The sequence below is a fragment of the Trichosurus vulpecula genome, chromosome 9 (genome assembly GCF_011100635.1).
Source record: "Trichosurus vulpecula isolate mTriVul1 chromosome 9, mTriVul1.pri, whole genome shotgun sequence".
NCBI classification, from domain to species: domain Eukaryota; kingdom Metazoa; phylum Chordata; class Mammalia; order Diprotodontia; family Phalangeridae; genus Trichosurus; species Trichosurus vulpecula.
This window is the reverse complement of record NC_050581.1, coordinates 204,193,719-204,219,708: the sequence shown is the minus strand read 5'-3', so window position 1 is coordinate 204,219,708 and position 25,990 is coordinate 204,193,719. Positions and strand designations below refer to the sequence as shown.

General features: G+C 47.6%; 1 protein-coding gene across 1 annotated transcript in view; it reads right to left on the bottom strand.

Moving 5' to 3' along the window:
- The window catches only part of MINDY4 (MINDY lysine 48 deubiquitinase 4), a 156,038-nt gene that overhangs the window by 33,006 nt on the left and 97,042 nt on the right, over positions 1–25,990 (bottom strand). Inside the window, exons 10-13 of the mRNA XM_036738541.1 lie at positions 25,803–25,904; positions 15,620–15,683; positions 15,469–15,534; positions 11,615–11,682 (exon numbers count right to left, since the gene is read on the bottom strand). Of these exons, the coding sequence (XP_036594436.1) occupies positions 11,615–11,682; positions 15,469–15,534; positions 15,620–15,683; positions 25,803–25,904 (300 nt within the window). The remainder of the gene's footprint in view (positions 1–11,614; positions 11,683–15,468; positions 15,535–15,619; positions 15,684–25,802; positions 25,905–25,990) is intronic.

The following is a 25,990-nucleotide window of genomic DNA, read 5'->3' as shown; positions in this document are numbered from 1 at the left end:
GAACTCTACCCTGCAGGGCTTCAGTGGCTGCACTGGTGTGAATGCTAAATCAGGAAACACATGTGCCACCCCAAGTTCACCCCTCACTCCTCTCCGTGTTGGAGAACACCAGTCTGGTGTGGCAGACATTTCTGGGCAGACCCTCACATGGGGATTCCAGGAGGAGCTCAGTATTGGAGGGGCCTGGGGCTCCTCCATGGGAGGCAGTGCAGGACCGGGATGGGGCAGACCTAGGGCTGGGCTCACTGTGAGGCCAAGGGAGAATTCGTGGCCGTCATCTCTGTTGTATGAACCAGCTTCTTCTAAAGAGAAGACACTGACCTCCCTGGCTCCCTGATAACCATCTCTGGATCCAAGCCACACCGGCAGTGTTAGGAGAGCCCCATCACCATTATCCCATGGCCTGAGGATAATCCAATGACTTTAAAGTCTGCGTCAGCTCCGAGCAGTGGAGCAAACAGAAAAGGACAATGGCAGGAAATGGGAATTACATCGTCAGGTGCTAAAGTGATGGGAATTGAGCAGTGGGTCTCCTGTCTCCAAGGAGAGAAACATCTGTGCTTCACATTACTCCATCAGTGAGGAGGGCATACAAAGGCAATGTGCAGCTGGCTGGTTTGCACACACCCGAACCCACCACCCGACCCCATCTGAGGGGGACCACCAGGTTACTAACTGCAAAGGCTCAGTCGGTGATTCACGCCTCATATGGGAGTCTCTTCTCCTTGGTCGGAGGGGGGTGGAAGGGGGGGTCAAACAGTGCTCTCTCAAGACCCCCGTGTCATGTGAGAAGGGTGCACTGGTTGGGGGGACCAATACCAGGCTCTCAAGGTCTCTAGGGTCTGTGGACACTGGCATTTCCATGGTGATCAGCTTTCAGTAATACTTCCTTGCATCTTCTCTCTCACGACAGTCTTTAAAGCCCATTAACACATCAGCTCCATGAATTCAGTTCTCACAATATTCATGTGAGGCAGGCAGGAAGGGCTGATGTTATCACCCCATTTTATAGCTAAGAGACTGAAGCACCAGACCACTGGGTTCACACAGTGGTGGGCCCTGGACTTCTCTTCAGGGTAAGAGTGGAGTGATTCAAGGCAAAATATGGACTTTCAATAAAATAGAGGACTTTTTTTTTTTTCACAGCCAAAGAAAAACATTCGCCATCATGGTTAGTCTTTGTGAAGCTCATTTTCACAAGCAGGCCAGAATCAATCTGAGGTAGATTGAGTCTGAGTCCCTTCATGGAGGCAAGGTGAAATTTATATACAGAAAGATTGTGGGAGGGATCTAGGGTGGTCCTGGCGTGATGGGAGGAGGGGTTTAGGGAGGGTCTTGAGGAGGAGTCTAAGGAGGAGCTGACTCCAGGAACCAAGAGAATGGGATTAAGGGTGGGAAGTAGCTGTAGGCTACCTAGAGATAACAGACAACATAGGGCTAGGCTAGTTTAAGGGTAACAGATTTGGGCATCGGCACCCCGACAGGATCAAGGGTGGGAAGTAGCTCAGACAATAGAGGGCTAGGCTAGGTTAAGAGTAACCAAAAGATTTGGGCCTAGCTATAATGAAAGGCTTATGGCTTCAGGCAAACTCCTCATCAAGTGGCAAGATTCAAGGAGAGTTCAAGGGGGCTCCCACAGTTTAAACCCCATCAGGAGCCCCCTTGTTTGACTAGTTTCCACCCCTGATCCTGTCAAATGCCAGTGCCCAAATCTGCCACCCTTTTAAAAATTTTTTTATTTATTTAATATATTTAGTTTTCAGCATTGATTTTCACAAGAGTTTGAATTACAAAATTTCTCCCCATTTCTACCCTCCCACCCACTCCAAGATGGCATATATTCTGGTTGCCCCATTCCCCAGTCAGCCCTCCCATCTGTCACCCCACTCCCCTCCCCTCCCCCTTTCTCTTCTTCTCTTGTAGGGAAAGATAAATTTCTACGTCCCATTGCCTGTGTATCTTATTTCCTAGTTGCATACAAAAAATTTTTTTGTTGTTGTTTTTGAACATCTGTTTTTAAAACTTTGAGTTCCAAGTTCTCTCCCCTCTTCCCTCCCCACCCACCCTCCCTAAGAAGGCAAGCAATTCAACATAGGCCACATGTGTATTGTTATGCAAAACCCTTCCACTATACTCATGTTGTGAAAGACTCACTATATTTTGCTCCTTCCCAACCCATCCACCTTTATCCAATTTGCTCCCTTGACCCTGTCCCCTTTCCAAAGTGTTTGTTTTTGATTACCTCCTCCCCTGTCTGCCCTCCCTTCTATCGTCCCCCCCTTTTTTATCTTTTTCCTCCTTCTTTCCTGTGGAGTAAGATACCCAATTGAGTGTGTATGGTATTCCCTCCTCAGGTCAAATCTGATGAGAGCAAGATTTACTCATTCCTTCTCACCTGCCCCCTCTTACCTTCCTAGAGAACCATTTTTTCTTGGCACTTTTATGTGAGATAATTTACCCCATTCTATCTCTCCCTTTCTCCCTCTCTCAACATATTCCTCTCTTATCCCTTAATTTGATTTTTTTTTAAATATCATCCCTTCATATTCAACTCACCCTGTGCCCTCTGTGTGTGTATATATATATATATATATATATATACTCTGTATATATATGTATATATATATAAAACCTACATATATACATACATAGACACACACATATGTGTGTATATATATATATATATATATATATATATATATATATGCATATTCCTTTCATCTACTATGATATTGAGGTCTCACGAATCATACACATCATCTTTCCATGTAGGAATGTAAACAAAACAGTTCAATTTTAGTAAGTCCCTTATGATTTCTCTTTCTTGTTTACCTTTTCATGCTTCTCTTGATTCTTGTGTTTGAAAGTCAAATTTTCTATTCAGCTCTGGTCTTTTCACTGAGAAAGCTTGAAAGTCCTCTATTTTATTGAAAATCCATATTTTGCCTTGGAGCATGATACTCAGCTTTGCTGGGTAGGTAATTCTAGGTTTTAATCCTAGCTCCATTGATCTCCAGAATATCGTATTCCAAGCCCTTAGGTCCCTTAATGTGGAAGCTGCTAGATCCTGTATTATCCTGATTGTTTTTCCACAATATTCAAATTGTTTCTTTCTGGCTGCTTGCAGTATTTTCTCCTTGACCTGGGAGCTCTGGAATTTGGCGACAACGTTCCTAGGAGTTTTCTTTTTGGGATCTTTTTGAGGAGTTGATCTGTGGATTCTTTCAATTTCTATTTTACCCTCTGGATCTAGAATATCAGGGCAGTTCTCCTTGATAATTTTTTGAAAGATGATACCTAGGCTCTTTTTTTGATCATGGCTTTCAGGTAGTCCAAGAATTTTTAAATTATCTCTCCTGGATCTATTTTCCAGGTCAGTGGTTTTTCCAATGAGATATTTCACATTGTCTTCCACTTTTTCATTCCTTTGGTTCTGTTTGATAAAATCTTGATTTCTCATAAAGTCACTAGCTTCCACTTGCTCCAATCTAATTTTTAAGGTAGTATTTTGTTCAGTGGTCTTTTGGACCTCCTTTTCCATTTGGGTAATTCTGCCTTTCAAGACATTCTTCTCCTCATTGGCTTTTTGGGGCTCTTTCGCCATTTGAGTTAGTCTATTTTTTAAGGTGTTTTCTTCAATATTTTTTTCAGTATTTTTTTGGGTCTCCTTTAGCAAGTCATTGACTTGTTTTTCATGGTTTTCTCACATCAACCTCATTTCTTGTCCCAATTTTTCCTCTACTTTTATAACTTGCTTTTCCAACTCTTTTTTGAGCTCTTCCATGGACTGAGACTAGTTCATGTTTTTCTTGGAGGCTTTTGGTGTAGGCTCTTTGATTTTGTTGACTTATTCAGGCTCTATGTTTTGGTCTTCTTTGTCACCAAAGAAAGATTCCAAAGTCTGAGACTGAATCTGAGTGCATTTTCGCTGCCTGGCCATGTTCCCAGCCAACTTACTTGACCCTTGAGTTTTTCGTCAGGGTATGACTGCTTGTAGAGCAAAGACTACTTTGTTCCAAGCTTGAGGGGATGCGCTGTTGATTTCAGAGCTATTTCTATACAGCCAGCTCTGCCACACCAGCACTCCTCCTTCCTCAAGAACCACCAACCCAACCCTGACCAAATCTTAAGCAGGCTCTGCACTCCTGCTCTGATCTGCCACTTAATTCCTCCCACCAGGTGGGCCTGGGGCCCAAAGTAACTGCAGCTCTAGTTCTGTAGCTACACCACCCCCGCTGCCTCTGGGGCAGTGGCCAAACTGCGAACTCTGTCCCCTGCAGCTTTTCCCACTAGCCTTCTCTGTTGCCTTTGGTGCTTATGGGTTGAGAAGTCTGGTAATTGCCACAGCTCACTGATTCAGGGCACTAGGGCCTGTTCCACCCGGCTCCCTGTCTGGTTGGTCCTGCCGCCGCCCATGCTGAGCTCCGCTCCCCTCCGCTCCATGCGACAGACCTCATCCAGCAACCATCCAAGCTGTCCTGGGCTGGATCTCTGCTTCCCTCTGTTATTCTGTGGGTTCTGCAGTTCTAGAATTTGTTCAGAGCCATTTTTATAGGTTTTTGGATGGACCTGGTGGGGAGCTCACACAAGTCCCTGCTTTCCAGCCGCTATCTTCAAAACAGAGGACTTTCAAGCTTTCTCAGTGAAAAGACCAGAGCTGAATAGAAAATTTGACTTTCAAACACAAGAATCAAGAGAAGCATGAAAGGCAAACAAGAAAGAGAAATCATAAGGGACTTACTGAAGTGGAACTGTTTTGTTTACATTCCTACATGGAAATATGATGTGTGTAATTCATGAGACCTTCCTCAGTATCACTAGAAGGGAATATATATATATGTATATATACATAGAGAGAGAGAGACAGACAGAGAGAGAGAGAGAGAGAGAGAGAGAGAGAGAGAGAGAGGCAGAGAGACAGAGAGAGAGAGAGAGAGAGACAGACAGACAGCACAGGGTGAGTTGAATATGAAGGGATGATATCTAAAAAATAAAATTAAGGGATGAGAGAGGAATATATATATATGTGTGTGTGTGTGTGTGTGTGTGTGTGTGTGTGTGTGTATTGAAAGAGAGAGAAAGGGAGAGATAGAATGGGGTAAATTATCTCACATACAAGTGGCAAGAAAAAGCAATTCATTGGAAGGGAAGAAGGGGCAGGTGAGGGGGAATGAGGGAATCTTGCTCTCATCGAATTTGACTTGAGGAGGGAATGACATACACACTCAATTGGGTATCTTACCCCACAGGAGCATAGGGGGAAGGGGATAAAAAAGGGGTACAAGAGAAGGAAGGGCAGATAGGGGGAAGAAGTAGTCAAAAGCAAACACTTTTTAAAAGGGACAGGGTCAAGGGAGAAAACTGAATAAAGGGGGACAGGATGGGATGGAGGGAAATATAGTTGGTCTTTCACAACATGACTATATATGGGAGTGTTTTGCATAATGATACATGTGTGGCCTATGTTGAATTGCTTGCCTTCTTAGGGAGAGTGGGTGGGGAGGGAAGAGGGGAGAGAATTTGGAACTCAAAGTTTTAAAAGCAGATGCTCAAAAGAAAAAGAGTGGAGTGAATTCAGTGTTGTGAAAACAACAAAGGAAGAGACCTGGCTGACATCACCACCCCCTCCAGGCATTCAGTGATGGCAGATTCACTGCATTCAAGGCCTACTCTGATTCACCTAAAAGGAGAGTCCAGTGGCAGAGCAGAAACAGAGTCACAGAAAGCTCAGTGATAGACCTCATGTATTCCCCATGTGTGCACTGCTCCCTGAAAGCAGGGTTCATGAGCCCCCCGGGGCTGTAGTTCAGATGGACACTGATGGGCACCACGATGGCACAAGATCCCCAGTTGAATCTGGGAGAAATGGGCCGGCCAGCCAATCGGCGGGCATAGCCTGCTCCTGCAGCCAGCGGCCAGCCTCAGAGGGCCCCTGAGCCTCCTCCCGTATGTACCTGCAGGATCCTGCCTCTCACCAGCATCCCAGACCATTTCCCAGAGAATACAGACCCCCAAGGTGAAATTAAAAGAGAAGCAGCAGCTGGGAGTCTGGGGACCACAGGGGTGTCTTTTGTCCATTTGGAATGCTCTGTGCTCTGGACTGAGTTATCTTTGACTTACTTCTGAGGTGGCAGCAACACCTTTGCTCGACTTTTCCCTTGGCTGGGACTGAGAGGAAACTAATATTCAGTGAGGAGGGAAGAGTAAGGATGGAGCATGCCAGAGGGAGAATATCTTTAGAGCTGGAATGGACCATTGAGGTCATTTAGTCCAGGCCCCTCAATGGAGATGGACACAGAGACCTGGAGCAGCTACTGTCACATGGGTGTGTGGTAGGCCAGGGATTCCACCCTGGGCCCTTAGACTTGCACTGAACCCAGAATCCTGCAGCTGCTTCCATGGGTGCTCTAGCATACTCTAGCACAAATCAGCACAGGGATCTGATATGGAAGAGGCCACAAGACAGCTGTGTTACAGGCCGAGAGACAAGACCAGGTCAAGCCAGGTCTGGAGAAGTGTCAACGTTTGGCTAGTGAGAAACGCTCAGAAGGAGCAGCGTGAGATCATGCACTTTTCCATGTCCTTCTATTCCTGTCCTCTCCCTCATTTCTGAATGTCTGTATTTTCTTTCCCTAGCCAAACAACTCCCAGGAAATAACCAGCAAGCAGAGTGAGCAGTAGCCCCCAGGGGGCCTGATGCCTGGGCTCACTGACCAACAAGGTTTAGAAATTAAGAAAATTTTAAAAATGTTTAAAAGAAAGTAAGGAGCCAAGAAACCTGTCAAACCCCATTGTTCCTGCTGCTGCTATGGGAGTTAATTGCAATCAGTGTCAGGAGAGCCAGGGGCTGCAGCTGTGTCAGACCTCAGCTTTCTCTTCTCCCCTCTAACAGAGGAGGGAACAAGAGCAGAGCAAAGTGGTGTCTTTTACACTCTGGCCCTTCTGGAGGTACATCCTTCTGACACCCACTCCATGCACCCCTGCCTCCTCAAACAGAGCACGCTGGACCAGTCTCTCAGAACCGCCAGTCTTGTCCTGGGCTGTGACACAGTGACCCCAAAGCGCCTCTGGAGACAGATGTGGGGAGAGATAGCCCACTCCCTACCTCCAGACAGGCTGACAGTTGTCATTCCCCACTGCCCCCTCCCTGGGCTGCTTCTAAACGCAGGATTACCACGGTATGGTTAGCACAGAATGGTAGGTAAGCAAAGGTGAAGAGATCCCCAGGAGGGCCTGAGGGCTCTCCTAGGAATAAAACATGGGTGCCCTTTGGCTCTTTCCTGGGTTCCCTCTGGCCTCTCACTAGGTGAGGTTGTCAGATGCCTGTGCTCTAGGCAGGTGGAGCTGCTGGAGCAGTCAGTGCATCTGGTGGGAGCCAACCGAAGAAAGTCACTGTAGGCTAGCTCTGGGATCTTCCTTAGGAGCCAGGTGAGGAGGTGCTGAAGAGCCAGGCCCAGCCTGTCAGGTCCATGGGCACCAAAATTTGTGCAGACATGGGAGCCCAAGTGAAGAAGGAGGAATGAGCTTTTTCCTTGGTCTCAAGGCATTTGATGTGATCCGACCACCCCCCAAAAACTCATTGGAACATAAAGAGATAGGACTTGTTCTGTTGGGCCCCAGAGGCAAACCCAGGAGCAAAGAGATATAGGCTTGATTTAGGTCAGGAAAAAGTTCTTGGCCATGAGAGCCATCCCAGGGTGGAGGAGGCTGCTCGGGGAGGCGACAGGCTACCCTGCTTGGAAGGCTCCACACAGAAGCTAGCCACTCTTTGATGGGCGTGCTGATCAAAGCTTTATGGGGGGGACTGGGTTTGATAGAGGTGGGATTAATCATGCTGAGGGAGGACCTTTCTGGCTCTGTGACAGTGTGTGTGTGGAGGGGTGGGGGGGCCTGGACAAGGGGCCCACAAGTCTAGCCAGCCGCCTCTGTACATGCAGGCAGACCACTCCACTGCCCACCCAGATCCCCTCTCTCCCCTCCAGACTGCCCCACATACCCTGCTCAGACTTCCCTAATGTCAGTCAGCCCTTCTTCCCATTTCCACCCTACATTCTCCCAAGCAGGGACTGTCCTTTCTACCCTGGGTCAAGCTTCTGGCAACCTCAAGCTCCTGAGCTTCATTGCTGGTGAAAGAAACAGGAGCCAAGGGCAAAGGAGTCCGGCGGTGAGCAAAGTAAACGCACGTGTGCTGGCGGGCAGCTCTGGAGGCCCCCCAGGAAGTCTGGGCCAAAAGGCTCCAGCTGAGAGGCAGCCAGGAGAGGTCTGAATGAAGGACCGCCTGCACTCAGACCCTGTGATGCTGCAGAAAGCCCCTACCTCTCCAAAGGGAGCCCCTGGGGCTTGAGCTGCCAGGGATGGGCCTTTGTCTGTCCTTCTGGCAGGGCTAGCATCAGGAGCAGCAGCTTGGGACATATCCCAAAGGGTGTCCAGTTACTAGGTAGGTGGGGTGAGGGGCCAGGGAATGCCATCACTGCAAAGAGGAGCTGAAGCACCACACGCAGCCAGCCTACAGGGAAAAGGAAGGAGGCACTGAGGCCAGGGCATCACCAGCTATGCCTGCTTCCCTATGGTTCCGACCAGCCAAAGTGAGCCTAGGCAAGGAAGGAACATGGATGGGCCTCAACACCAGGCCCAGCCTGAAAGGGGTGAGAGTCTTGGATAGGAGGAGGAGAAAGGAGCCTCCAAGTCACAGTCCTTCTGCCTCAAAGCAGACCCTGCCTACCTCCTCTTCACCCCAGATTCTTAGATCTAGAGTGTTATGTGAATGGAGGGCACCCCCGAACTCCATCTTGTGACTCAGTTCTTGAGCCAGCGCAGTTCCCTTTCTGTTTGTTTGCACCTGTCTCAGCGTGGCTGGGAAGCTGGACGCCCTGTGCCTACTTCTTAGAGACCCTTAACCGAGGACGCACCAGAACCCGGTCAGGCCCAAAGATCGGAGCAAGTTTTCTCACAATCATACATCTCAAGGAACCAAAGTGTCTCATCTGAAAACTGGCCCCTCCTGGTCCATCAGTTACTGTTTCCCTGCTCCTTTGCTTGTTTACAGACATTTGTGGGGAGGAAAAGGGGGACCTTTTTCTGGTTTCAGGGAATTGCACCACCTCTCCCTCCCCTTTCCGACTCGCAAAGTCCCTAATTTTTCCTCCAATTAGAAATCAGATGACCTAATATTGTATCCTGGTTTATAATGTGCTAATTATTTCCTATTGAGGCATACAAATCTGTCTGCCCCTGTATTTGGGGTCCAGCGCCAGGCTAAGGAGGCCTGGTCCTGGTCTGCTAGGCAAATGGCATGCAGTGCTCAATAAATTGATATGATGGGAAGTTCAAACTTTTGTTTTCTAAGTCTTTTCAGACTGCAGCCGTCACAATATGAGGGCACTTCAGAGGGCATCCAGTCCAAACCCCTCCTTGTAGACTGAGGCCTGAGAGAGGATGAGGGGCCCTCTCAAGGGGACCAGGGTAGTGTGTGTCTGAGGCTCTTCCCAGAGAATTGCTATGAAAGGAGATTCCAAACTACCCTCAGCCAGCCCATTTCAGCCTACATCTTCTTTCTGATGGCCAGCCCATCTCCCTCAAGCTAGAACTTAAGTCTGTGCCCTCCTGGAAGCCCCTCAGAACTAAGAGGTCCTAAGGCCCAGCTTTGGTCATACTCAGCCTGGCCCTGTGGCCCTGCGCCGGCCTCAGAATGATATCACTCTAGCCCCAAGACACCAGAGGTGGTGAGCTGGGAGGAAGCTTGGGGAGCTGGAGATGGCACCAGGAAAAGAAGGGATTCAAATGTGTGGGCACATTCCCTGTCCTTGAAAGAAGCTTCAGCTGGCACATTCAGGGAAGAACACCACAAGCAAAGACAAACAGGTGAAATCTGAACAAGTCGGGCCAGGGGGAATGGCGCTCTTCTGTTTAATCCACCCCATACACCTATGCCGGAAAGGAGATCTGGAAGAAGCATCAGGCTGGAAACTGAGGAGGCACCTGATGGTTGTGGATGCCAGCACAGCGAGAGCGCTGAGCCTCAGTGTCTTCATCTACTGAATGGAACGACACCGTCAGCCTCCCGAGCCAAAGTCGCTACGGGCTCAGAAGAAATAGCGGGTGTGAATCCCTCCTCTGTTCCAGCAGCCGAACACAGTAGGAGTTTTATTTTTAACTGGCTGGTGGCTTTGGGCATTGAGAACAGGTGAGTTGTAAGGAAAGAATGACTGAGAGGCTCAAGGCTGGCTCACAGAAAAGGAAGCAGCGTCAGTAAGAGGAAGTGGGGCCTGGGTGGGGTGCCCATTGTTTGGGGCAGCCCCTCAATGACCCCCCAACTCCCTTCTCTTTAAACACTCTCCCTAATGTGGAATAAGCGACAGGAAGGCCCAGGGCTAAAGGTTAAGGGCTGCCGTTAATTAAGGAATTTCTGTTCATCTTGTTTTTCAGCCTCAAACTCCCCTTTCTCTGCCTCAAGTCTGGCCTCTGAGTCTGGAGGTCACACACTGGGGGATGCTCCAGACTGGGTCATCGATGGACCAATCGGTCAAGACACACCGGCAGAGGAAGGCTCCTCACACCAAGGAAATCCTGGGAGGGGGGAGCCAAAACCACATTTTTTTTTAACAGGAATGGGGAAAGCTGGGGCTGGAGGGGAAATACAGGGAAGATATAATTGGGATCCATTCACGCACACGATCACACATCCAGAGGAGGAGGTGCAAGTGTCTTTCTTCTCGCCGCAGCCGCCCAGGACGCAGTCCAGCTGGGCCCCTCAGACCAGCCAGCCAGCGGTGCTCACGAGGAGGCCTTCATGGCTGGAAGGGACCTCTGAGGCCGGCTGGCTCAGCCCCTTCACTCATTCCCAATAATCCCGCGTGGAATCTCTCAGAGTCAGAGCAGCTGGGCCTGAGCTCTGAGTGGACCGCGTACTCCCCGCACGGCCCTGCGCCGCTCACTCCCTTCAGAAAACCAGGCCTCGGTTTCCTCACTGCTGAAATGAGAGGCTGGACTCGGTGGCCTCCAAGTCTGTGACCAAGGACCTGGGGGCGTCCACTCTCAGCCCAGCCCCTCCCAGCTCCGGTCCGTGTTCCTTCTCCCCATTTCTAGCTGAGACAGGAGACAAGGAAACCTGCACGAACGCCACCTACAGACTGTGACCAGCCAATTTAGCCAACGTCCAGGAGCTTTAGTACGTAACAGCTGACCCCGGTGCGGGAAGCAGCACTTATGAAGTGCCTACTGTGTGCCAGGCACTGTGCTGAGCACTTTACAGACGGCAGTATCCCCAGTTCACCGAAGAGGAAACAGAGGACGGGAGAGGTCACGTGACTTGCCCAGGGTCACAAGGCTGTATTTGAATTCAGGTCTTCCTGACTCTGTTAAGGGATCACAGGATTCCACAGCAGGAGAGACCTCAGGGATCATGCGTTAGCAGGCCCAAAGAGGAGCTGTCTGTCTAAGAGCCCCCAGGCATGCACCCAGGAGTCCAAGGAGCCAGGACACTGAGCCCAGATGCCTCCCCCCCTCAGCCCCACCCCCGCAGGCATGTTCTCCATGAATCCGAAGCAGCACCTGTGCTCAGAGGTCCATCCCTGGGGTCAAACTCATGAAGACACCAAGAGCACGCGATACTCACAGATCAGTGGATCTGGACAAGACAGCGGAGAGGGTCAGAAGGATGCATCCAGAGGGTCCGGCCTGAAACTGAAACAGAGACAAAAGTCACACAGAGGGAGGGGATGGGAGGGGAATCAACTGTACCTAATACAACTCATACTGGTTTCCACCCGGAAATTCTTCCTGGATCAAGTTTACAGGTGCTCCCCAAAGAGAAATGGCCCCAGCCCCAAGTGCCCAGTGAGCAAACATTTCAAGGGACTGCCATGTTGGCTCAGGATGTGACACTTAACTAACTCTCCCATATTCAGAAAAAAATGGGATGTTGGAAATGGAAGGGACCTCGGAGACAATGTCCTCTCATCCAAGCCACTCAGGTAAGGGCAGAGGAAGCCCAGGCCTCAGGGACTGAGGCCAAGAACTGGGCAGGAGCAGAGACATTAGGCCTCTGGTCTCCCAACGCCTGGCCAAGGGCCCTCTCCGTAACATGCTGCTGGCCTAGAGTTTATATATGGGTTCTTGGAGAGGCCTAGAGTCTGTGGGGCAGGAAAATCTCCCCATTCTGGGGATCTTGCACTTTTGTCTAAAACAAACGAAATGCTATTCTTAAGGCTGTGTCAAAATCATCCTATCCAACATCAAAGCTGCCAAGACACGCAGGATGCAGGGAGGGTCAGCACTCCCAAACTCCTTCTGCCTGAAGGCTCGGGTGCTGCCAATAATCAACTCAGCTGGAAACCGCCGACCGTTCAGAACATGCCTGAGACCGCGCTGGAAGAAAGAGCCCTTCTTCCGCAGGAGCTCTGGGCCAGCCCTTGTGAGGGAGATCAAGAAGAGATCTGTTCCCCCAAAGTTCTACAGGGTTGCCAGGCACTGCCTGGGCCGTGGGGGAGTGGGAAGGAGAACCCTACACGGCAGCTGTTTATTTAGGCAAAGACCCCAGGCTCGGCATGGAGAATTCATCTGGGTTTGCAGCTCTTGAAAATGAATTTTGTCAGGGCCCTGCTGAGACAGCTGAAATTCTTCCAATAAAAATACAGTTCGACTGAAGGAAAAAAATATATTATGATCTTGGGAGGAAGGCAAATGTTTCCTGGGCACCAGAAAAGGGGACAAAGCTTGGTCAGAAGGGCTGAGTCTGCCTGTCAGCCGTCCCCTCCTATTCACAGACACACACTCTCCAGCACAGTCCACGAAGCCCTCCCTAGGAAGCTGGCATTGTTTATCTGACAGGTAAGTTCAGGGTTATCGAGGAGTCTTAAGCTCACAGTCAGTCAGTCCAGAAGCCAGAACCAGAACCAGCATTTCTAGACTCTGAGTTCAGAGCTCCTTCCATGAGATCATGAGGAATCAAGGATCTGGGTAATTCCATCCTATTGGACCCTTGGTCCTACTGCCCAATCCCCAGTCTCAAATGTTTCTTTTAGGCCTGCAGCCTAAATGATCTGACCATGTCCACGGGCCACACTGAGCTTCTCAAAGCCCCGGGAGAAAGCCGACGCAAGGCCTTGTGTCCCAAGATGATGAGTTCTTCCTGGAGCCGCCATCTTGTGCAGGGGCCCAAGCCAGCCTTCCTTCCCCTCCTGGCTCAGTTCCTGACTCCAAAGCCACACTGTCACCTCCTAGAACTGCCCTCGGGACGAGGGACCTCCCTCCACCCCTGCAATATCCCTGCCCTGGGTCTGCTTCTTCCTTCGACTGGTGGCTGAGCTCCTCCTGGGGCTTCCATCTTGTGGAGAGGTCCTTCTCCTCCACGTCAGCCCCGCCCCCTTTCCAGCTCCCTGGGCCGTGTCTTCCCCCAACAGAATGGAAGTTCTTTGAGGGCAGAGACCTTCTTTTTCCTTGCATTTGTATCCCCAGCACTTTGCAGAGGGCCTGGCAAACAGTAAGTGTTTAATGAATGCTTGTTTTCTTCCTTTCACGTCAAGGGGAAGGTGTGATCTGCATGGGGGCATTGAAGACATCCCAGATACTCAAAAGTACTCAGGAGCTAAGGGTCATGGGCAGTGTCTTCACCTCCAAAGGAGCAGCTAGCTTAGCAGACTGGTCTAGGGCCTCGCCGCCCCCCACACCGCCCCCCACTCTCTGCTCCCATCCTCTACCCCTTCTCAGCTGCCCACAAGAATTCCTGAATGATGGCACCTGGGGAAGGGCTGAGCCTCCTGTCCATCACCTGGCTCCAAGTAAGAAGCTCCTTCTCTGCCTCCTCAGCACCAGCTCACTCAGGGATCTCCTCTGCTCCCATGATTCCCTCAGATCTAAACAGCCAGTCCTGATCTCTCCCCTGGCCTTGAGTCTTGGGCATCCCTGACTCTTCTCCCCTGAAGAAACCCCAATTCCGTGCAGTCACCTGAGGTCCACAACCTCGACATTCTCCTCCACTCCAAACTTCCATGGCCACTCAGCAGCCAGGCCTTTCCCCTGCCCGGCTCACAGCCTCTTCACTGGGCCTCTATCCTTGGCCTAGCTGCCAGACTGACAGGACTTAAAAGCACAAAGCCCCACCCCAGCCACCCTCCATCCCCGCAGGAAGCTGGACCCACTATCACCTCTGGGGTAAACCAAGTCTCCTTGGCTTGCTGTTTATAAAGCTCTGTACACACATGTGGCTGTAGCTACTGGGCCTTTCCAGGCCTGCTCTCATCATTGCCCATCCTGCCCTCCACATTCCAGACCAAATGGTCAACTTGCTGCTTTGAACTCAGAATTCCATCTCCCACCTCCACGCTTTTGCACAGGCCATCTCCACTCCCCAGAACGCACACCCTCCTCTCTTTTTGTTCCTCGGCACTCCACCTCACAAGAGGCCTCTGACCCCACCCCCCCCCCAGTTACTGTCTTCCTCTTCCTCATCTTACCTTACGCCCAGCCCTGGGGGGACAGAGACCAAAAACAAGTGTTCCCACCTCACATTCTATGAGGGGTGGGGGGAGACAGCACATACCTGGTGCAGGAACGCACAGCCCAGAGGAAACATTTAACAAAGGCTCTTTAATTCATCCACGTAAGGAAATAAATATTAAATCCAAGGTGATTTCTGAGGGAAGCTAGGGGCAAGGCCTCATGGAGGAGGTGGTGGCTTGGCTGAGTTTTGAAGGAATGGAGAGATTCAAAAGGCAGAGGGGAAAAGAGGCACAAAAATGGGTAAAGGCCAGTATGGCTGGGGCCAGGTCAGGGAAAGCCTTGAGTGTCAAACCAGTTTGTATTTGAAGCTTGAGGTGATTCCAAAGCATTGGTGTCAGAGTCAAAGGGAAAGGGTGGCCAGGATCCCGGCAGGCACATGCGGACTGAGAAGACCACAGATCGACATTCTCTATGCCCTACTGCATTTTTATTTATTTCATTAAATAGCTCCCAACTGCATTTAAAACCTGGCTCTGCCATGTGCCTGGGAGTGCTGCTGGTGCTGAGTTGGGCACAGCCTGGCACCTGGAGGTGTCACCTGCCTCCCTCTAATTTCCATGTGTTGAAGATCCTGGGGGAAAAAGCCAAGCCCTCTTCCCCACTGGCCCCTCAACTTCTGAAGAGAGTGACTGTGTCTTTCTCTGAAAGACTCCAAGTCTTCCTCAAGCCAAGGTCATCCTCACTCTGCTCCAGCCACACCCCATGGGGACGTGGCCCCTTGATGCAAACTGCCCACAGAGGGGCCCCTCTGCTTCAGGCTCGATGCTGACCCTCTGATATGAGGGCCCCCACCACGTCGTGCTCCCAGGCCTGAAGCCCTCACCAGTCGACCTTTCCTGTCAAGACCCAAGGAAGCCTCCAGCCAGGATGAGCAGCAGAGAAAGGATTCATCAGTGTCCCTCAGAAATGATTTTTAGGTCAAAGTCTTAATCACAAATGAAATGGTACTAAAATAAAACACTGTCATACCTGGTGAATGTTCTCTTGAAGAAAAATGACTAAATCTTCATACTTGGTCACCCTGTGCAGTACAAGCTGAAAAAGAAGAGTTTTTTTTTTTATTGCCCACGTCCCCAAATATAGTAAAATGCCACTATTCGAATTTTACAGAAAACCGTACCATCTCTAAGATTCCATCCGCTTTGTATTTTCCTGCTGGACTGAACTGCTGCATTCCTGAGGCCCTAAAAAGGACAAGCAGACACAGGAGTCTTTTGCTTCAGCCAAGGCTAAACCACATATGTAATAAAATGAAGACAAAATAACTTGGTTACAGAGAAAGAATGTAGCAGAGCAGGTTTTTTGTTGTTTTCCCCCCACTTTTAGGACTCACCCATTAGGCTGAATCAGAAAAACTTCATTAAAAAAGACAACTGGAAAACATCAAAGAGGAACAATATTCCCATTTGCTAACAGAATCAATCAATCAATTACCTAACATTTATTAAGCATCTCCCATGTGCCGGCCCTGTGCTAAGCAGAAGGCAGTCCCTGCCCTCGATGAGCTGACGGCCTCACGGGAGACACAAGATGCAGACAAATCCGTACAAAGCAGCTCTATCTAGGATAAAGAAGAGCGAATTAACAGAGAGAGGGCCCTGGCATTCAGACGGATGTGGAAGGCTTCTTGTACGAGAAGGGATTTGAGTTGAGACTTGAAGAAAGCCTGGGAGGTCATTAAGATATCACAAGTAATTTTTTTTGGTCAAATCATGAAGGCAGATATCAGATTGCAAAGTGGGAGGAAAGCAGGCAGAAGGAGCCACTGTAGGTGCCTTCTTAAGGACTTTAGCCCCAAAAGGCAGCTGAGATATGGGGCCATAGCTGGAGGGCGCAGATGGATCAAGTGAGGACTTTCTGAGGATAGATGAAACCTGGGCATGTGTGTGGGCAGTAGGGAAGCACCCAGGGGACAGGGAGAGATGACGAGAAGTTAGAGAAGACGGGATGGAATGGGAGAGGTGTTTGCCTTGGTCAGGAAAAAGGCCACCTCTTCACAGGAGTCAGGGTGAAAGTGGACAGGGTGGCAGGGGTCCCTGAGGATGGGGGAGGAGATGAAAATCAGAAGCTTTGGAAGCTCCACTGCAGCCTGTGGGAGAGTGGGTTAATTAAGGAGATGTGAAAGAATGGCTGAGGTTGTGTAACAGACATTTGTACTGGATTCAATCAGTGGCTTCACGACTGTCTCCACTTTTGCCCAGCAGCACCTAAGCAAGACTTAAGTCAGCACAGGACGGAATGAGCCAAGGCTGAGACAGGGGCTAAGGATTCTGGAAAGGACAGCAGGGCAGGGCTGGAGTGACTCTCCGAGGGGTCAAGACGGGGAAGGAAGGACATGCACCGATGGCCTGAGAAAGAACTGGGGAGTCAAGAGACTGGTCACAGCGAGGCCAGAAAATGGGTTGGGGCTGCAAGGCAAAGGAGGGGGTGCAGTGTCCACAGGTGTGCAGGATGGCAGAGTATGTCTTGATTACAGAAATGGCAAATGGACGGTTAGTCTGAGCACCCAATGGGCTCTCAGGAAAAGAGCTGGCTAGGACACGGAGGTGCACGAGCCTTTCAAATGTTCTGAACTGATGAAGACAGCAGGAGCCTACACTTCTTCCCAAGGCCAATATTCTCTCTACAATCTAAGGAGGAAGAGAACCCATAAGGCTTCATTTTGGAAATCAGGCAACACCCCCGAGCTTGGCCCTAAATCACACAGTGCCTCCATCTCTGGGGAATCCCCCACAGGTGACAGAGACACACAGGGTGGGCCTGACAAAGCTCCCCATATGATCACTCACCACTAAGACATCACCCAGGAGAGGATGACCTGAAACAGGAGGGCAAGTCTCTAACTTGGCTCAGAGGCCCCACCAACCTCCTCATTTAGTAGAGGCCATGGGCCTCGGAGTGTAGGGGGAAGACCTTGAGAAGGTTCATTCTGAGGCAGGGAGAAGGAACTCGGGAACGTGGGGGTAAGCACTCCTACAGTGCCTGCTGCGTGCCAGGCCCTGTGCTTAGCATCTCCACAAAGATGATCTCCTAGGAGCTTCACAGTGATCCTGTGAGGGAAGCACTATGATCATCCCCATTTCACAGCTGAGGAAACTGAGGCATACAGCAGTAAAGTGACTTGGCCAGGGTCCCACAGCCAGCAAGTGTCCGAGGCTATGTGGTGGAGCTCTGTTCACTGTGGCACCGCCTGGCAGAGAAGAGCTTCACAGGATGAAAAGACAGGCGTGGGTTTGCAATCTGCACCACACAACAAAGTACCCACGCTGATGAGATTATGGACATCCTGAAATATTGAAGAATTTCAAAAATTAACTGCTGAAATTTCCCCTCAAAAAAAGAAAAAAAAACATTGTCGAATGGATGAAAAAAACCCTTCTTGATATGCCCAGAGACAGTCATGCTTGGAGACGGCGGGATGGACTAACCATCCTTCAGCTGTTTCCAAATACTCCTGGGACAGCGATAATGTTGACAGAGTTGGGTTCAAGTGAGAATTCATTGTAAGAAACAGACAAGGAAATTATACTACAGATACACTTCTGTACCATGACAATGAGAGAATGTAAACATTAAAGAACTCCACACCTAATTACGTAGGAAATCAAATTAACAATAGAAGTATCCTTTGTGATGAGAATGACCGATTTCAATACCCCATCAACAGAACAAGATATATCAAACAAAATAATGAGAGAATTACCAAACTTGAATAGAATGTTGAAAAGTCTAATATGAAGACACAAGGATATATGTATAAATGAATGATGAATGTAAAAAATAGGAAATATACAAGAAAAAGGAATCACATTCAGGAACAAAAAGTGCTATATTTGGAAAGACAAACATTCACATTTACAAAAACTGAAGCAATGAAGATAGTGATCAACAATGAACACATGATCTAAAGCTCCAGGCCTACTCAGAAACTAAAATGACTTTTTAAATGCTGTCTGCCTTACAAAAGAAATTACAGAGCTACCTCCTAGCCCTTTCAGGTCCAGCATGTCCAGAACACACACCTCACTATCCCTCCCCTGAATCTCTGCACCCAGATCCCTATTCACCTCCCCTGTCACTACAGAGGGCACCCCCATCCTCCCAGTCCCTCAGGCTCCCAACCAAGGAGTCATCCTGGACTCCTCCCTCTCCCAATACGGTGCCAAGACCTGTTGATTTCACCTCCTATATGCCCCTTCCTCTCCTGTACCCTAGTGCAGGGCCTCACCTCCTCACTCTGAGAGCTCTGCCTGACTCAATTCTCTTCCCCCTCTCCTCTAGTTCATCTCCCATTGAGGCCCTAAGTGATTTCCCCAAAGTGCAGGTCCGATGGCACCATCCCCACTCCATAAGCTCCAGAGGCTCCCTGTCCCCTGAAGGATCAAATACAAAGGCACTGTCATTCACAGCCCTTGTAACCTGGCCCCCTCCTAACCTTCCAGCCTTTTTATACCTTATTCCACCTCACGTACACTTTGGTCCAGTGACACTGACCAAGACCCTCCATCTCTCAGCTCTGGGCATTCTCTCTGGCTGTTTCCCAGGCCTGGAATGCTCTCTCTCCTCTGTTAAAACTACTGACCTCCCAGGCTTCTTTTAAGTACCAACTAAAATCTCACCTCTCAAAGGAAGCCTTTCTCAATTATTTCCTATTTATCTCTCATATAGCTTGCTTTGTATATATTTGCTTGCATATTGTCTCTCCCATTAGACTGTAAGTTCCTTGAGGGCAGGAACCATCTTCTACCTCTTTCTATATCCCCAGCACTTAGCACAGTGCCTGGCACAAAGCAGGCACTTAATAAATGTTTAATGAATTGAAATGAAACAATAAAGGATATTAAAGATAATGACAATATCAATACATAGATTAAAATTTATCAGATGTAGCCAAAGATGTATGGAGAGGCAAATTTAGATCTCTGAATGGTTCTATAAATGTAAAAAAAAACCAAATTACTTGAGTTTGAAGTTGAAGAAAATTAGGAAGTTAGTAGATGGAAGTCAAGCAAAAAAAGTATTTTTAAAAATTGACTAGATAAATGGAAAAGAACCGTTTTCATGACAAAGTTGATAAGCAATTTCATTAGAGTTTTGTTTCATTTTATTCAAAAAACAGGAAAAAAGGAAACTGATACCAGTATGGCTAAATTAGTGGTTGGCAGAAGTCCACCTCACCACAGCACATTAAAACAAATAGAAATTGACCAAAGGGGGAGGAAAAAAAATTAAAACAGAGAAAGGGAAAGAAATACTCACAAGGGGAAAAACATAGACCAGAGGTGAAATGAGTATGGAATAAAACAGCAGAAAGAAATGACCAATGAAAATCACATAATACTGTGGCAGCTGGAGAACTCCAGGGGCAAACTCCAGAAAAGAATAATTCTTTAACTACAACTACAACCTTACTAAGAATAAGAGCTTAAAAAATGTTCACTGACTAACTTACAAAGAAAATGCAATGGTCACAAAAATCCTGAGAGTGGTTGGGAGGGCAAATAAAAGAAATGAAAGAAGAAATAAGGAGTAAAATTAGAGTTCAAATACAAACTCAAAAAGAGGACTTAAGGTTTAAGATAAATGTTAAAAGACATTCTAGAACTCCATTACAACCAGAGGTCAAAGGGTGGGTGATATAATCTCATTGCTTCAGGAATCCTAGGTTTAATTCACCTTGAAACATGACTACTAAGCTCCAGTCAAATTAAATATTGTGATCATGCAGAAGACACATATCTGAATATGGAACAAGGAATCCCAGTCAGAATCATGCTGGACGTCAATGAAAAATGAATGGAAAAGCTAGACTATGATACATAGAAAAGACTGAATTGAAAAGTAAAGGAAAAGAATCTTCACTGATTAGCTCATTAATTTAGCCTTACTTCAAAGTTAAGAATAACCCCATGGGGCAGTTTGGACTGGTGGTGGGAGGGACTTTTAAGAGAATTAGTGACTTCTTGTAATATCAACTAAGTTGGGACTTTTTACTGTTTTAGAATGATAAATTAAGTAAGTGTCTTTGATCGAGCTTTACTAGGTGCAAAGCCCCAGGCCCAAACCCCTATTTACTAGGTGCTAAGCCTATGTGGGCGTGAAGCCCTCAGGGTCCTAAGGGGAGTTGCTAAGACCAGAGCCAATAGCAGGAGTCTAAGTTCTGGTCCCTCAGATGACGTTGGATGACAGCTAAAGAGTGTATAAAAAGAGAGAACAGAGCTATTTGCCTGAGGCAATAGAGACTCCTCCCAGAGACTCAGGACTCTGGACAGTCCCTCTAAGAGCCTCCTGGCTCACCCAGATGTTGATGGTTTCTTGGTAACTATGAATTGTATTTGGTCTGTTTATAATGTAGGTTTGTAATTTGTTTGTATTTGCTCTGAAGTTCAGTGTGCTGGCTTTTTCCCCTGAACTAAGCGAATGACATTTGTATGTCGGATTGAAATAAGATTGTTAACTCCCTAACACTACTTTCCTTAATAAAGCAGATCAGAAGAAACTGTGCTGGCAGCTTTCTTGTTGTTGGGCTTATGTTGGTCTTTCACTCCCACAGCAGCTGCTAGCCAAATTGCTGCAACAAATGGCGTAGTCGGGTAGGATCTCCAGATTAAAAGGAAAGTATGGCATTTGGGGTACTGGGGTGGTTGAATGTTTCCCAGTTTTGGGATTGCTCTTTGTACTTGGGGTCGCTATGGTTCTGTGGAGCCCCAGGAGCAACAAAGGCCTGAAGAAAAACAGGATGGTGGCAATGATGGGTGTGGTTTCCCAGGAGCCCAGAGCAGGGGCCCTGGGAGATAATCCCTCCTTCTGAGGTCTTGAGCTGATAAGCCTGGCTCTGGAAGACTGTGCTGAAAGACTCAATGCCTTGAGATTATATTGTATGACAAGTTTTGAAACAGGAATGGAGAACGACCTTCCTGCGAATCAACAGGAACAGGAATGGCTGGTGAAGAGAGAGAAGAAGCAGAAGATGGTGGCAAGGAAAACTGCCTGCATGAGAAATTTGGAAAGGTGAGAGTTGTGAGCTGCCTGCCATCAGGATTCCAGCAGAAGCCAAGAGGGGCCAGCTGGAGCTAGAGGATCAGGAAACCAGGAGCTTGGAGTTCAGCCCTGGGGCAAGATAGAAACTTTGCAGCAAAGTGCTGAGTGTGCTTTTATGCTGCCTTCCCCAGCCAGAGCAGAGAACTTTGAGGTGAGCGCAAAGGTGAAGAATCACCCACATCACAATTGCAATTCCGGCAGAAGCCAGGAGAGGGAAGTCGGAGCGAGATGACTAGGAACCTAGGGGCTTGGAATTCAGCCCTGGGGCAAGATGGAAACTTTGCAGCAAGGACCTAAGTGTGCCTTTTTGCTACCTTGCCCGGGGCTGTTTGAGACCCAGGAGGGAGGAGTGGATTTGTTTATGGTGGAGTGGGGGAAGTGCCTTGGACCCCCAGGGACCCCACCCTGTTGGCTTTATTGCCCAACCGCCCCTCAGGACTTGGAAGTGGGGACTGGAACAGCATGGAGAGGACAGACTCCCAAAAGAACTTTGTTTGGACTTTTTCTTTGAGTTGGGACTTTGGGTGCCAAGAGGAAACCTGCAATACCAGTGTAGGGAGAAGGACCCACCTTCAAGAACTACTTTACTTGGACACTGTATTAACTAAAGAGATTAACTTGCTTTGACCTAGGGGTGGACATTTGAATTGTAAACAAGTATTTTGGGAATAACTGATTGAAGAGATTAACTTGCTGGGACTGAGGGGTGGATCATATTTGTATTGTAAACAAGTATTTGGGAATGACACTGAATGATATGTTTCGTTTTGTTGTGAATGAGATGTTTTAGCTTCCTGATTGACTGGATCACAGTATGTAATGCTTCTATTTGTTCCAGGATCCATGGCCATTTAATTTAGATTTTTGTTAGGCTATGGACCCTGAAAGGGGTGGAGTGTAATATCACTTAAGTTGGGACTTTTTTTTTTACTGTTTTAGAATGATAAATTAATTAAGTGTCTTTGATTGAGCCTTACTAGGTGCAAAGCCCCAAGCCCAAACCCCTATCTACTAGGTGCTAAGCCTATGTGGGCAGGAAGTCCTCAGGGTCCTAAGGGGAGTTGCTAAGACCAGAGCCAGTAGTAGGAGTCTAAGTTCTGGTCCCTCAGATGACGTTGGATGACAGCTAAAGAGTGTATAAAAAAAGACAACAGAGCTATTTGCTTGACGCTTTCGCTCCTGGAGGAGTGCTGGTGCAGGACTCTGGGCAGCCGCTCTAAGAGCTTCCCAGCTCACCCAGATGTTGATGGTTTCTTGGTAACTATGAATTGTATTTGGTCTGTTTATAATGCATGTTTGTAATTTGTTTGTATTTGCTCTGAAGTTCAGGGTGCTGAATTTTTCCCCGGAACTAAGTGAATGACAATTGTATGTTGGACTGAAATAAGATTGCTAACCCCCTAACACTACTTTCCTCAGTAAAGCAGATCAGAGGAACCTGTGCTGGCAGCATCCTTGTTGTTGGGTTTGTGTTGGCCTTTCACCCCCACAGCAGCTGCTAGCCGGATTGTTGCAACACTTCTAAGCACTCTTCTTGAGAAAACTAGAGTTTAGTAGTCTCTAAAATGCAAACACTGAAAAGAAATCTAAGAAAGGCAATCAGAAGGGTTACAGAATGAACTAGTGCTTATATTCTGACAGGGAAAGAAGAAGGTATGGATTGTTTCCTGTTTTTGTCCCTGAACCCCCTGAATCTAGCAAAAGGCCTTGAATATCATGGTAGTATTTCTATAACTTGTTTTTCTTAAACTAGGCATAATTTTTAAAAGCCATGAAGCTTTTGCTCCTATTTTCCTTGTTGATTATTATTTTAATTGCATCACTACCTATAAAGGAAGTATTTAAATGCTTTTCCTTTTAAATTTAAAACTTTTTGTTTTTATTATTTGTCTAGTCATTATGTTTTTGTTATAATTTTTCTTGAGTATTCTATGTGTATCTGCACTGACACTCTACCGGGGGAGACATAACGTGCATATATGTTGCTGTTCATCCTTCGTTCTGAAGAGGACCAATGACATCACAGGGTGATTCTTGACATGCACACAAATTAGATTTAAGGAAGGCAGAGTTACCCAAAGTCATTAGCCTTACTCTCATTTCCTGAGTCACCTGAGTCCACTGGCAAGACAAAAGTCAGGATGACTGGTGATGGTCTGGGGTGTGGTGGATAATGTTGGCATCTCTGATGTCTGATCAAACTCTAACCTGTCCATAGCACTTGCTTCAGCTGCCTTGGTGGCCCACCATTCCACCAGGGGAAGTCTTCACATGCTCAGGGTAGATACGCCCCGACTTACCAATGTGTTTGAGGCCCGTCGGTGTATAGGGTGTTCAGGGAGGACTAGCACCTCTGGTGTGAGGGCTTGCCAAGACCTCTTCAGGGCTGCTCTTCCACCTTTGGTGTCCACCTGCCCCCCAGCTCTCGCCTGTGGCTCTAAGAAGCTGGAGCATGCGCAGCAGTCAAATCCCACTAAACCACCTCAGGAGATGGGCTAACCAAGTGGAGGATTATTGATGGGTAACTGCCACATGTGCATTACAGGCATCTACAGAACAGATATGAGGGGGTTTTTTCTTAGAGCAGGGTATAGCACTTGCTGAAAGGGAAGGAGGAATCAGGAGAGGCAATACCTGGACTGAGTTTTGAAGGAAACTAAGGGCTTTAAAAGGTGAATGAAGGCTGGGAGGGAGAATTTCTAACCATGAAAGATGGACAGTGCAAAGCCCTGGAGACTGGAGATGCAGTGTGTTGTAGGAACAACAGTAAGACCATCCTGAGCAGGCAGAATAGGTGAAGGGGGGTAATGTGTAATAAAGCTAGAAAGATAAGTTGGGGGCAGATTTGAAGGGCTTTAAATGTCGAATATATCTGGTCCTAGTGGTAACAGGGAGCCACTGAAAAGCTTACTAAGTTGGAAAGACAGAACTGCATTCTGGAAGAATCACTTTGGCAATTTTGTGGAGGATGGATTGAAGTGGAGTGAGGCTTGAGACAGGAAGATCATTTAAGACTCTATTGCATACAATAAATAAAGAGAAAAAATTAAATCCATAAAGATGGATAGAGTAATATAATTCAAGAAGCAATAACAGAAATGGAAATTCCATTCCAAATAACTACAAACTGCATAATACATGCAGGGGATTAATCTACAAAAGCACACAAAAGACTTCCACAAATTCAAATATAAAGTTCTCCTTAAAAAGAAATAAAGAATAACTTAAATAGTTTGAGAAATAGTCAGTGCTTATGGTTGAGCTGTGCCAACATAGTAAAATAAAAATACTACTAAAGCTAATTTACGATGTTATTGCTATGAAGTCTCAAAGGTATGATTGAGAGAACCTGATGAAATAATAACAATATTCATTTGGGGAAAAAAGGCCTCGAATATCAAGGGAAAAAATAAAAAGAGTAGGGACAGATTTAAAAGTATTTTATAAAGCAGCAGCCATCATAATCATCGGAAGAAAGGAAGGGAGGAAGGGAGGAAGGGAGGAAGGAAGGAAGGAAGGAAGGAAGGAAGGGAGAAAGCGAAAGTAAGAAGGAAGGAAAGAAGGAAGGAAGGAAGGAAGGAAGGAAGGAAGGAAGGAAGGAAGGAAGGAAGGAAGGAAGGAAGGAAGGAAGGAAGGAAAGGAAGAAAGAAAGAGGGAAGGAAGGAAGGAAGGAAGAGAGGGAGGGAGGAAGGAAGGGAGGGAGAAAGCAAAAGTAAGAAGGAAGGAAGGAAGGAAAAGAAAAATACACAACTAAAAGCAATTTTTGAATAGGGAAATGGACAAAAGATAGGAATACCCATTTCTCAAAAGAAGAATGGCCCACTATTGGGAAGCAAATGAAAGAGGAGGCCATCCCAAAGGGAGGGCACTGGAGGAAGGAAGAGGACGAGATCTGCTGCGCCTAGAAGGAAGTTCAGGGGTGAAGGCAGAGGACCCACGTTCCAGACCTCAGGAACAGCCAGTGAAAAGGCACAAAGTGGGGAGACGTGTTGCTGGATCATGGAAGCCCCATCATCATCACCACCACCTCCATGTCAGCCCCACGTGCATTCTTTTCCTGTCCTGCTCAATTGAACTTAGAAAATCCTGCTTCCTGTCCCACTGTTTCACCATGCCCTCAGAACTGGTTGGAGGACCTGACTCATGCCACTTGCCCTGGTAGCCAAAATCCCTAGTGACAGCTCTGTTTGGGGCTCAAGTGGCTCGACTTTGTACAGATGTGAACAATGTGAAAACAGAGAAATTCCCTATTAATAACTTACAATGTAACGACTGCCTTTTCTTCCCCACCTGCCCGCCACAGAATGTCTGCCATGGCCATGATGAGGCAATTGGTCCGGTAGGTGTCTGAAGGCTGTAGATCCCTAAGAAGAGAAAAGAAAAGCAGACTCTGTGGATGAGTGAAACAAATTCTGAAACACATGAAAAATACTTAAAAACAGAAAAAACT